The 12812-nt window shown below is 38.9% G+C and overlaps 1 protein-coding gene across 2 annotated transcripts; it reads right to left on the bottom strand.

The window, feature by feature from the left end:
- Positions 1-563: 563 nt before the first annotated feature.
- LOC146560825 (monocarboxylate transporter 12-B-like) lies at positions 564-11454 on the bottom strand. Of its 2 annotated transcripts, none has more exons than XM_085296314.1 (10): positions 11401-11454; positions 9947-10023; positions 9590-9823; positions 7875-7978; positions 7192-7335; positions 3517-3612; positions 3136-3292; positions 2079-2798; positions 1923-1984; positions 564-1363 (listed from the first exon to the last, which is right to left on the bottom strand). In XM_085296314.1, the coding sequence occupies exons 3-10, from the start codon at positions 9736-9738 to the stop codon at positions 1176-1178; spliced, it is 1620 nt and encodes a 539-aa protein (XP_085152440.1). In that variant the 5' UTR covers positions 9739-9823; positions 9947-10023; positions 11401-11454; the 3' UTR covers positions 564-1175. The 2 variants fall into 2 exon arrangements, with proteins under 2 accessions (XP_085152440.1, XP_085152439.1); XM_085296313.1 differs by having other exon boundaries at positions 565-1363; positions 1725-1984.
- Positions 11455-12812: the final 1358 nt, after the last annotated feature.

Here is a 12812-nt window from a genome sequence, read left to right as displayed (position 1 = left end):
GCAGTTTAACATTGTCTTGCTGAAATATGCAGAAAATACTGCCTAAAGATGAGGTGAAATAACAGCACCTGGATAGGAAAATATGCTCTAAAATCTGCACATACCTTTCAAGCTTGATGGTGTCTTTCTATATTGCAAATGGCCATTATAGACACTGGACTGGTTTTTGAATTGAGTGCTGGCAGCTAGCCGGATGGTCCCAGTCTTCTTCTGTTCAGAGGAGGCAGCATTCATGGTTTCCAAAAAACATACATTTCAAATTTTGATGAATCTGACCACAGAACAGGCTTCCATTTGCTTAAGTGAATTTTAAATGAGTTTTGACCCAGAGATGACAGCAGTTTTTCTGGACTCCACTTTTCATGATATTTAACCTCTATTTGTGGATGCCAAAGTGAACTGTGCTCACAGACAATGATTTCTGTAAGTTTTCCTGACCCCATGTAGTGATTTCTATGCCAGAATCATGCCTGTTTGCAATGCAGTGCTGTCTCAGAGCCTAAAGACAACAGACATCCAATACTGGTTTTCCAGATTCGAAAAGATATGACATCAAGTATTTAAAGTCTTCACAATTTTTTTGTGTCTTCAAATTGAATATAAGGAGCTATTTTTCATGAAACAGTAAAATGTGTCACTTTAAACATTTGATATGTTTTCTATTTTCTATTGTGAATGAAATGTGGGTTGCAAATGAATGCAATCCTGTTTTATTCACATTTTTCACAGCGTGCCAACATTTTTTGGAGGTGAAGTTGTAGAATCGCACAAAAAAAAACAACAACAATTAGGATTAGCTTACATTTTCACATTCAGCGGGTCTTCAATATAAAAACAGAAATAAAGAGACATGAGGAACTTTCATTTTTAAATTATGTTGGAAGGCACTTCTCAAGTATCATCTTTTAAAAAGCAAAATTACTTCAGACAGTTAGTAGACTATACTGTTAATTACTATAGAAAATATTTATCCAGTCATTAAAAAAACAAAACAACAACAAAAAACAAACAAACAGGAAAATGTCACTGTGAAATAACTAAAACTCTATATTTTTTCCTTCCTGGCCACTTGCTTCTTGATCTTTAGCCCAGTCACACATTATTATTATTATCTTAGTACACCCACAGACCAGCAGCACCTGTGCAGACAGTGAATAAGAAGCAAGGTTGACATGTCATAGGATGCTCTGCAGAGCTGCAGCGGCCGTGTGACTGGGGTTTAAATGTGCAGCTGAGTTCAACTTGGACCTCTGGCAGTGTCTGACTAACATGGCTGCTGCTAGGACTGCAGAGCTGAAGATAAAGGAAGCCCCACTGAGGAAGAAAGTTGCTGCATAGTTTCCCGTCCGATCAACTAACCAACCTGGAGAAATAGGAAAGAAAAAAGATAAACACTTTTTTTTTTTAATCCATATTTTAAAGTAGGACTTATTTTTCCTCCAAAATGGCATTGTTTTACAGAGTTTATGCTCAAACTTCTGCACAGTTATTTCTGAAAATATGGATGTAAAAGCATGAAGAATGAAAATTAGGTGGTGCCTTATGGCTTATGAAACAAAAACAAGTGGAGAGAGCTGCTCGTTCTTTGCAAACAGCAGATTCTAGAAGGCAAAAAAGACCTAAAAAGGTTGGTATAGAGGCTAGAACATGCATGGGGGAATAATTAGGATGAACAAACAAAGTTTGACTCTTAACTCTGCTGTAGTATATTCATGAATCCTTACCTCCAATGGGAGGGCTGAGCAGGTAGGGTATGGCATGAAGGAAGTAAACCACACCCAAAGCTGAGGTGAGATAGGTGGAGCCCACAGTGTCAGAAGTCACCACTGGTATTAGTGCTACATATGCACCATCAAAGTACCCATAGAGTATGGAAAAAGGCACGAGAAGGGAGAAGGAGCTAAGGAAAGGCATGAACATACAGCAGAGGCCTTCCATGGCCATCGCCACCGTGTAGCTCAGCATGCGAAACCTCCTAACACACCTAGAACGAAGGAAATCCATCACCACTGAACTTTGAATTTAATACAACAAACTAATTATTAACTAACAAAAATACACTCCAGGTTAATACTTACCCCCTATCTGTGATCCATCCAAATGTGATATTGCCAACAATTCCACAGACTCCAAATACAGACATGAGTAAAGCAGCATGCTGAGGCTGCACCCCCAAACTGAGGGCATAAGGAACCAGGTAAACTATTGGAGGGCTGCAACCATACGCCATAAACAGGAATGACATGGACAAAATCAGGAAGCTGGGTATCAAAAGGAAGCCAAACTCCTCCCTGGACTTGAAACAAAAGCACTGAGCTCTGGATGAAGGGTTTACTAAAGGATTATTGTCACTTTGTTTGGCTTCATTAAATTTTGAGTCTTCTATCTTTCCATCCATGTCTGCCAAGTTTTTGCTCAAGCTAATGCTTTCCACCAATATCAAGTCCTCGGTCGTGTTGGGTAGCTTAAGATCTGAGAATTCAATGTTGCCTAGCATTGTGTCTGTTAGTGAGTTGCTAAATAAAAAGCATTTCCCTATCTTCAGATCTATTAACTTCTGATCAGATGGCTCCAGGGTTGGAAGAAATGCTATGTTACCTAGTTTGCCCTTTTCAAGTCCAAAGTTTTTCAATGTTCCGTTTGGTATGAGGAGCCCCTGAGGACCCTTTAAGTTCTTTACATCCAGCTGCTTGTGGTCCACTTGGATACAATCAGCAGATATTTGTTCAGGGACTTTAAAATCCAGCACTGTCTTCATGCAGTTTTTCCCAAATTTTGTCAGCTTGCTCTCCCATGTCCTTCAGATAGAGTGAGAAAGATAAGAAAATAATTAGATTTCAATTTTTTAAGGATTAGGTGATCTTTTAAATCTGTGGCAAGATGGATCAGGTTTTTTTCCTAGTGTATCCTGTAGGTAGTTAATCGAATTGGGATATTTGGAATTTGGGGGTAAACAACTGTGGCTCTTTGAGCAGTTTTTGCGTCATGAGCTGCCATTTGGGTAACATTTACCAGAAGAACATTTCATTGTAATGAGATGAATAATGTTATCCATTTTACCTGTCAGTAGTTTTACTTTGGCAACATATTTCTTTCATATCCAAGTAAAATACACCAAAATACCCAAGAACTTACCTTTGACTTCCTCTTGGTTCCAGCGGCCTCATCAGGGCACCACAGACACACAAGTTGGACACAAATGCTCCAAGAATGAGCAGCGCTCCTCTCCAGGAATAATACTCTATAAGGAGCTGCACTGCAGGAGCCAGGAGGAAGGTCCCAATGCCACTGCCTAAAGATGAGGTAACATTGGATTTGATGGAATGAAATAAAACACGAAAAGAGTGAAGGGGGAATATGGGATGAGGAACTTAAAAGCAGACTGAAAAAAGCACAGAGGAACACAGTAAATACATACAGGTGGAAACGGTGAAAGGAAGAATGAACAGGTGAGGTGAGAAAAATAAAGTATCAGTGAAAAGAAAGAAAAATGAAGACAAGTAAAGATGTCACTACCAGACAGAGCAATGCCATAAGCCAGAGCTTTCCTCTCACTGAAGTACTTCCCAACCATCGCTATGGCTGGTGTGTAGCTGAGAGCAAAGCCAAGACCTGCAGAGAATGAATAAAGGGTTTTTGTAGTTTGGGAGATCTGCCATATGTTGCCAAATCTCATCAGAAGCTCTCATATGTGCCATTCTACAATCTGCTATTTACTTAGCAAATATTTCCCCCAAAGCAACTTGGTATAACAATATTTAAACGCCACAGTAAGATCATCATTAACGTTCACGGCTCATATCATTATATTTTCCCCTGTAAAAATGCTTCTGTTTTTTTCTCCTTTTTAACAAGTGAAAAAAAACTGTTTCCCTTTCCCTTCAAGTGGTCACAATATAGGTCGAGGCTCCCTGAGGTTCTGTCGGTGGTATCTTTCTGTTAAATGGTTTAACCCACAAACCCTTTGAAGGCCATCTGTAGTAAAAATGTGCCAAATCAAACATGTGTAGCTACCCGCTGTAGCGACCAGTCAAAAGTAGCTTGTGTCTTTGTATATAGATGTTTGTACAGTACTGTGTCAAAGTCTTGAGCCACACATCAAATGTACAGACATGTGTGGAAATGCAGTATATAAGTAGCAGAATATGTACAACACATTCTGAACTCTCTTAGGCAAGCTTTCTTGTCATTTCTTTTAAGTAATCTTCAAGAATAGTTCTCCAGGCTTCTTGAAGGACTTTTGAAGTTCTTCTTTGGCCACCTTTTGTTTCATTCACTATAGGGCTGCCACAAACGACTATTTTGATAGTCGACTAGTCACCGATTATTTTTGCGATTAGTCGACTAATCAGATCATCATCCATTGGACGTAAAACGTACAGCTTATTGCACCAGCATGCATCTGCTCTTATATAACTATCATTAGCTTACAGCTTTAAGTGTTTAAGGTATGTGCTAACTAAAAGTAAAGACAAGATGATAGCAGAGGTGGGACCAAGTCATTGTTTTGCAAGTCTCAAGTAAGTCTCAAGTCTTTATCCTCAAGTCTCAAGTCAAGTCTCAAGTAATGTCAGGCAAGTCAGAGTCGAGTCTCAAGTCACTGGTGTAAAAGTCCGAGTCAAGTCACAAGTCTGAAACTTTGAATTTCAAGTCCTTTCCAGTCTTTTAAAAAAAAAACGAAAAAATAATGTTGCAGTTATGCTAAATGTAAATATTAGACCATGTAATTTTAAAATCTGTGTTTTTCTCAACACATGACAAAATAGTGAACTTAGAAAATATACACAAATTGTGAAATTGCACCTCTTTAAAATGCAGCTCAATTAAACCTAGCTCCAAGAATAATTTTCACCGACAGTTCTGAGATAAGCTGCATGTTATTCTTGGATGCGGTTGTAGGACCAGCTTTAAAATCGCATGACAAAAATATCATACACATTAAAAAAAACTGTATCACCAACGTAGCCTGGACAACATTTGCTAGTTAGATGAAGTCAGCTATCTCATCTTAGCATATTTATATGCATATTTATAATCATACGGTTCTTGGAGTGAGTGCATACACTCATGAAGTTTAGTAACTTCAGGTCACTGCAACAAGCCCAGGTACAGTTTACCGACGGATGGGTAGTAGTAGTAGTGGGTAGTAGTGGGATGGGTAGTAGTGGAAATAATTTCTGGTACCCATTACAGAAATGTAGTGACAATAATATTGTATGCTGTAATCGTACTGGGCAATTAGTGATACAAAAAACCTGTTTTATCCTGTGAATAAAAGTATGTGTTTTTGTCAATGTACCATAATAACAGAAGCGAAACGCAATATTGTGTCAGGACAATTCACTATTTATGCACAATAAACACAATAAATAAAGGAGCATAGCGCGACAATTTCTGTTCAGCGCCAGACTTGCTTGTAACCTATATCACTAATTATGTTATGAAAATGACGTATTAACTACTAAAAAACACTGACCTTCGTGTAAATGCTTGGAGCAGACTAACCTGTGAGCTGGAGTGTTCTGGGACGTTATATTTGATCATTGAATGGCTGCAATCCAGGCCATCCGTCGCGTCTTTGTTACTTCGGAAACATGGCTTGAACAATTTCTCTTCAACGACGTAATCCGAAAACAACCGATCTCTTTACCCGTCGGCTTCCCGTGGCTGTCATGTGACCGGCTATTGCAGTTAATAATACAACAGCTTCTTGACATTTTTGTGTTTCTTTTTATCGCTGTATAACTGATTTTAATTAAAAGCCTGCGTGCGCTAGTACCGCTTGCCACGAGTTCCCAGAATCCTTTGCGGTTCTACCCGTGAATGACGTCACATTTTCAATCTCTATATAATATGCATGTTAAATTTTATATTTGGGGTAAAATATCAAGTCTTTTCAAGTAAACCGGTTCAAGTCCAATTCAAGTCCCAAGTCATTGGTGTAAAAGTCCAAGTCAAGTCACAAGTCTTAGAACATTTTTTCAAGTCAAGTCTAAAGTCATAAAATTAATGACTCGAGTCTGACTCGAGTCCAAGTCATGTGACTCGAGTCCACACCTCTGGATGATAGTGTTTATTAAATTTTAATGAAATTTGCAGATTGTTTCGGTGAAGTTTAACAAATTCCTTGCTATCTAAAATATAACAGCACACCGGAGTATATTCTCGAGCATCTCACACTTCTGATGATCAGTTGCCTGCTTGATGTTTATTCAGCTGTGTAAAAACTATAACTTTAATCTCAGCCAAACCGATTTACTCAGGAACAAATAAAATACTAAAAAAAGGCCAAACAATAAAATTTTTAAGTTATCTAAGTGACTTATATATGTTTAACCTGAGTAGCGAAAGACGGCAGTGGGTTTGAAAACGATTTGCCGGGAGTCCGGTGTTCTCACGGGCTCTAGTGAGCCTGTAACCCCGGCTAGCTATCGAGCTAGTGGGTAACAGACGTCTCCGAAAACGTCAGAGCGCTTTTGAAAATATGTGGTGTCTTGATAAACTGAGCAGATATTTGAGGTTTACACAGCTACATTCTCGCCTGAAAATATGTTTTTTGTGACACAGAAAGAATAATAAGACTAATATTAAAACTAACAGCTTAACGGCAGCTGGCATCCTTGTACATGCAGTGCTGCCATCTTCTGTTTCAGTCCGTTATTACACGCTTAAATCCTACTACTTATTCCTGCATCTTTTGTGATCTTTCAAAGCTTCAAACGACGCGTCGACTATTAAATCAGTCGTCGACGATTTTGATAGTCGACGTACTCGTGACTAGTCGACTAATCGTGGCAGCCCTAATTCACTATAAAGATGATCCCACAATGCTTCAATAATGTTGAGGTTTGGGCTCTGTCCATGACTTATGTTACACTGCGTGTTTTTCTATCCAGGTATGCTTTTAATGCATTGGCAATGTGGGTGGCATCATTGTCCCTCCATGACAATCAGGAGCCTTCCAGATGATTTTGACAAGATCTCCAACAACCAGGCAGGTTCCCTGTTGACGCATGGCTGTTACCATTTAATCTTCTGTGCTTACATTTAAGATCATGCTGTGTATGTTAGATATGTGTGTACAGGATCGTGTGCACATGGAGTACTGCTGCAGTCCCCCATGCGGCTGTTAACTGTTATCTGCAGTACACAACAGATAACAGATAACAGCCGAGTATCATGAACATGTACCTGTGAGGACACCCAGAGACATATAAAGATACTCCAGGCTGTTAGCGAAGGAGCTGATAATCAGACCAGCAGATGACAGCATGCCTCCGAGAATCACTGTAGCTCTGCAGGACAGACGGTTCCCAAGAAAGCTGCCCAGAGGAGCTGCAGAGACAGTTTCAGTAGATTTGTTTTATTCATAAGATTTTCTTTCCAATTAATGCCTCATTTTCAAAAGGAAAGCAAGTTTGTGTAGACGCCTGTTAATCGCAACAAGATTTGTTTCTTCCCCTTCTGGCCAAACTATACCCTCCTAACTTGTGTATGGTTTGATAAGAATATAAAAATTTTAAAAAATGACCTGTATTTGTATAGCGCTTTTCTAGTCCCTAAGGACCCCAAAGCACTTTACACAACCAGTCATCCACCCACTGGTGATGGCAAGCTACATCGTAGCCACAGCCACCCTGGGGCGCACTGACAGAGGCGAGGCTGCCGGACACTGGCGCCACTGGGCCCTCTGACCACCACCAGTAGGCAACGGGTGAAGTGTAGGACACAACGACCGAGACTGTCCAAGCCGGGGCTCGAACCGGCAACCTTCCGATTACAAGGCGAACTCCCGACTCTTGAGCCACGATCGCCCAATATACACTGTTAGCCTTTGAAGTGCTTTTGATAACTGGTGCAAATGATCATCTTACCACAAAGCATAGTGGTGGAGTCTATCAGGCTGTGGATCCAGGCCGTGTTGGAGTAATCCTTCTCAAAGTGCATTTGAAACTCAACAAAGAACATGGAGACACATCTGCATACAGAGAGATTGTTTGTGACATGAATAAGGAAGAGTGAAATAAAGCAATAAACTGATGATAATAGGATTAGTAGCTTTCCTCAATAACAACTTCAAAGAGGTTTATTACATTAAGTCAATAAGAAAAGAGAAAGTCTTCATATCGAAGAACAGATAAAACATAATTAGTCTGTTAGTTGGGCTAACACCGTATCTTCAGGTCAGTTTAAGATGGGATCTTACATCCACTATCTATATCATGTATATATTAACTTTGGGTGATGATTTGGGCCAAATGCAATATTAATTAGACTATTTAATACTTGCCAAATCCTAGTCTGTCAGACTTGGCAACCAATATAATGTTTATCAGGTTATGACAGGCATTTATATCAAACAGTTGGAGGGCTCTGCACTCCATGACCTGTATTTTTATTCACCCTTGCTGTCTGTTACTTAACACCAGGCAGGACTTCTTGTTCTTGAAGCCTCAGACAAGAACAGTGCTGTAAATCACTCACCGCCTTGATAAAATTCACATTAAAACAGAATTCGATGCATTATTATTTTCATCATTACACACTTTTTCATTTCTTGTACTTTGTTTGCCAGTACTACAAAAGCTTTAGCAATGTTAGCTTTTATTTCAGGCAGAGAAACAAACTAGAGGATGAATGGCTTTGTTCTTCAATTTTACAAGCTAAGACGTTTTCTCTAACATCCTGTTAGGTGTTAAAAAACAAAACAAAAAAACATATTTTTTCCCCCCAGGAAAATCTACGGTTTCAAAATCAAATGTAAACTATAGGGGTGACCTCACAGGGTTGAAAGATTATATTATCTATTGAGATATATGGCAAGTGACATTATGTCCTGCGTGAGCTGGGGTGGTTGGGAAATACTGAGTATTATAAAGAACATGTTAGTAAATTACATGGAAAAACACAACACTTCACCAAACGTCTTCTTCCCAGCACATGCTGTAAACTATACAGGTCACTTTTTTTAAAAATTACACATTTCACCCAGTTTGTTCACCCAGTCAGTTTCTATAGTGTAAATCTAGAGGTAACCTTCAATTAAAGCCAAACACCAGATTGTGGCAGACCTGTGAAAGTAATGTACAGTGACGTAAATGTGGAAACATCTCTGCAGGATTTCAAAGTCTTAGTAGAAAAAAAAATATGGCTGCTGAGACGCTTAAACCTTGGAAGTGAGTCAGAATGGATTATTGCCAAGTAATAACTTTGAGGTGTTAATAATCTAAGAACATAAAGTCTTGCTAAGTACAGCTACATGTCAAAACTGCATATTGCATAGTAATAATCCTACACCTGCTACAAAAGGCTAAGCTGGAGCTTTGTACACCTGGAGGTGAAGTCATGTTGAGTAGTTTGTGGAGAATAAAGATTTAAGTGCACCAACGAGTGGAAATAATTTGCTGTTGGCCTGGTGCTCTTAAATTAATAACAGATTAAATCATACAGTGAAATACTAAATGGAAGCTGTATCACAAGCATATAAAGAGTGTGCCCAGTAGTGACAATGGGAAAATCACAGCAAAATCTATGGATAAGCGATTTTGTAGTTTTTAAGCATAATTAGCTTCAAAGTGAGGACTGGTACCTGGTTACTGCTCGGGTGCAGATGGTAGCGAGAAAACAACCAGCGACAATCATCCAACCCCAGCCTCCTTCAGGCTCGGTCTGGACTCCAGATGCACTTTTGCCTCCTTCAAGTGTCTCCTGCTTGGTAACTGCCATCCCTCCAGCCATTTACAGAACCAGCTGATGTCAGCAAACCTGTCTGTTACATGTCTCTTAAATCACCCTCATTTGTCGGTGTGCCTTCTGCCACCTCCTGAGAAATTGTAGAAATTACATTATCAATAAGTATAACATTAAACCTATTTTCCTATGTATTTGTTATTGTTATGTCACATAAATACACAGTGTAAAACTTTTTTATTACACATTCACATACCAGTAGGAGACACAAATCCCTGGGAGGGTTGTGTCAGGAAGGATGGCTGCAGCGTAAAAGTCTGTGCCAACCCCTTCCTAATATGGGAGCAGTCAAAAGAAGCAATTACTGAACATTTTAATAACAAAAAACAAAGAAAGATGATGTAGTCTTTTTGGACACCATAATGGCCTTTAGAGTTTAGAGTCAGTTGTTTTAGTTACCGACTTCACAGATTTCATGGTTGAAAAGTAGGTCAAGAAACTCAAAGTAAGTACATTTATTGTAAACACTGACCATGCAAATGCCACAAACGGTGCATATGTAGTTCACTTAGATCCTTTAAGTTAAAACTTTTGTATATTTTTAGTATGGGACTGTCATTTCTACCTGAAGTAATTTATATGTGTTGTTATGGCTCTGTTGTAGGCAGGTAGAAAGATACCAATATGATATTTATTTATTTAAATATTGCATGAAAGCAAGGGATGGGGTCGAAGTGTGTTGCAAAACAGCTTGCAGCAGTGCAAGAGATATGGGCAGGTTCAAACAGCTTAAATAGTGAACCCTATATATGATTAGCCAACTCGATTCACAGGCGAGGATCAGCTGAGAACATTAGCCAGTCTTTAACCTGCCAGCTCCTGAGTACAAAGTCTGTGCGATGTCAGATTGTGTTGATATGCAAAATGTGTATTTTCCATTTCTTAAGCTCCAGGTTTCACATTAGCTAAATTTGTGTTTACAAATCAGCTCCTGGGTCTTAGCTTTATGTGTGGTGACAAATACAACAGAATAGCCAGTAGAACAGCAAACCTTCAAAATAAAACACCAGAAAAAAAACAGACAATTAAAACCTTAACAAGAGACTAAAATGTAAAGTATTGCACTTGGCCTATCTGTGCTTTTGCAACTCCACTCATGTGTTTGTCCAAAGGTTTGTGTGCAGCTTCTTTTGTTATGTCATATGTTGCTCAAAATGTTATCTTGACAAAATAACAGGTTGTTAGTCTGCATGCCTGTGCTACCAGCAAACGTATGAAACACAGAAATTCCACCCTGCAGTAAAATGCAAACCTTTTGGCTCTGAAACACTAAAAAGTTTACATTAAGTCATTGAAGACTGTAATTTGTTGTAAAATGTGGCCACAGAATATTTGATTTCACTTTATATTCATTTGAAAACAAAAAGGGGAAAGCATCCATAAGAAATGTAAATTAGTACAATTCATTTATTATGACTGTCATCTAAAAGCATGCTTTGTTTTTTCAGGTAAATGCATTTTTTCTGCTGTTTTTCGCAGCAGCCTTTTGCAGTACAAGTCAAAACAGAGTAAACATCAACACATAGCCTATGTGGGTTAGAGGGTCAAGGAATGGAACTGGAAAGAAAAACGAGCAGGAACAGAAACAGCAGAGCAGTACTGAACAAGACTAAAACACAAAACAAGTGAGAAGTACGGGTGTTTGCTTACAGCCTCCAGATAATCTCCGCTCCCCTCCGTCACCGTTCCATGACTCAAGTGTTCATCAGTAACACAGAGAACTTCCATTGATAAGAAGTGGAAGCTAATTGGCTGATCCTTCGACGCATCAGCACGCTGCAGTGGAGCTACGCTTCCGCCATTGGAGGACTGAAGATGAGTTTTTTTAGACTTACACAAAACGCTATGCACGCAACAATAGTGATAACAGTAAAAATAATATTGTTTTTTCAGGTACACGAAACCAGCAGATTCCCAAGCATTTGTTGTGTGTATTTAGTTATGAGTACTTACAACGACCCTAAACGTTTTTTAATGTCACAACAACACGTAAATGAGTCTTTTTCTCGTTACCCAACTCTGCTCAGATCTATGTTTTGTGTATGCAAAGTCAACTCTTTTAACATGGCCGAAAGGCGTTTCTTCCACCGACTTTTTACTTGTAAAATTTGTATTTATTGGCACGTAAATTACAATTGTTTGCCGATAGTGGTCGGCAAACAATTGTAATAATATCTGCCAGCTAATATACCGCTGGGTTTTTATAATAATGAAAAAATATATGTATTTTTTTATTTTCACTTTTTTGCAGTGCCATATTTAAAAATGTTCAAAATTTGTTTTTTCAAATCTGTCTTGCAATTGATTTTAAAATGTTTTCTCCCAGAGGTGGATTGTTTTGCCAATTTTCGCCCTGACTTACCAATGAATGCCTGCCGAAATATTTTAGTGGAGATACACTGGACGCCCACTTTAATATTCAGTCCCAGTGCATACAGATCTGTATCTATTTATATATGTTTTATGTTCAGAAATATGTTCAGAAATTTATGTTCAGAAACTCATTAACCTGTATGAATCTGCAGCACCCCCTCTGGCAAAGTGCAGTATTTTTGCAGATTTTATTCTAAAGAAGCTCAGCATCTCATTTTATGTACAGTGGGGCAAAAAAGTATTTAGTCAGCCACCGATTGTGCAAGTTCCCCCACCTAAAATGATGACAGAGGTCAGTAATTTGCACCAGAGGTACACTTCAACTGTGAGAGACAGAATGTGAAAAAAAAAATCCATGAATCCACATGGTAGGATTTGTAAAGAATTTATTCATAAATCAGGGTGGAAAATAAGTATTTGGTCAATAACAAAAATACAACTCAATACTTTGTAACATAACCTTTGTTGGCAATAACAGAGGTCAAACGTTTACTATAGGTCTTTACCAGGTTTGCACACACAGTAGCTGGTATTTTGGCCCATTCCTCCATGCAGATCTTCTCGAGAGCAGTGATGTTTTGGGGCTGTCGCCGAGCAACACGGACTTTCAACTCCCGCCACAGATTTTCTATGGGGTTGAGGTCTGGAGACTGGCTAGGCCACTCCAGGACTTTCAAATGCTTCTTACG

This window comes from Mchenga conophoros, linkage group LG13 (assembly GCF_057382185.1).
Source record: "Mchenga conophoros isolate Kocher_MC1m ecotype Shallow Benthic linkage group LG13, M_conophoros_male_GT1.1, whole genome shotgun sequence".
NCBI lineage: Eukaryota > Metazoa > Chordata > Actinopteri > Cichliformes > Cichlidae > Mchenga > Mchenga conophoros.
This window is presented reverse-complemented; position numbering and strand designations above follow the sequence as displayed.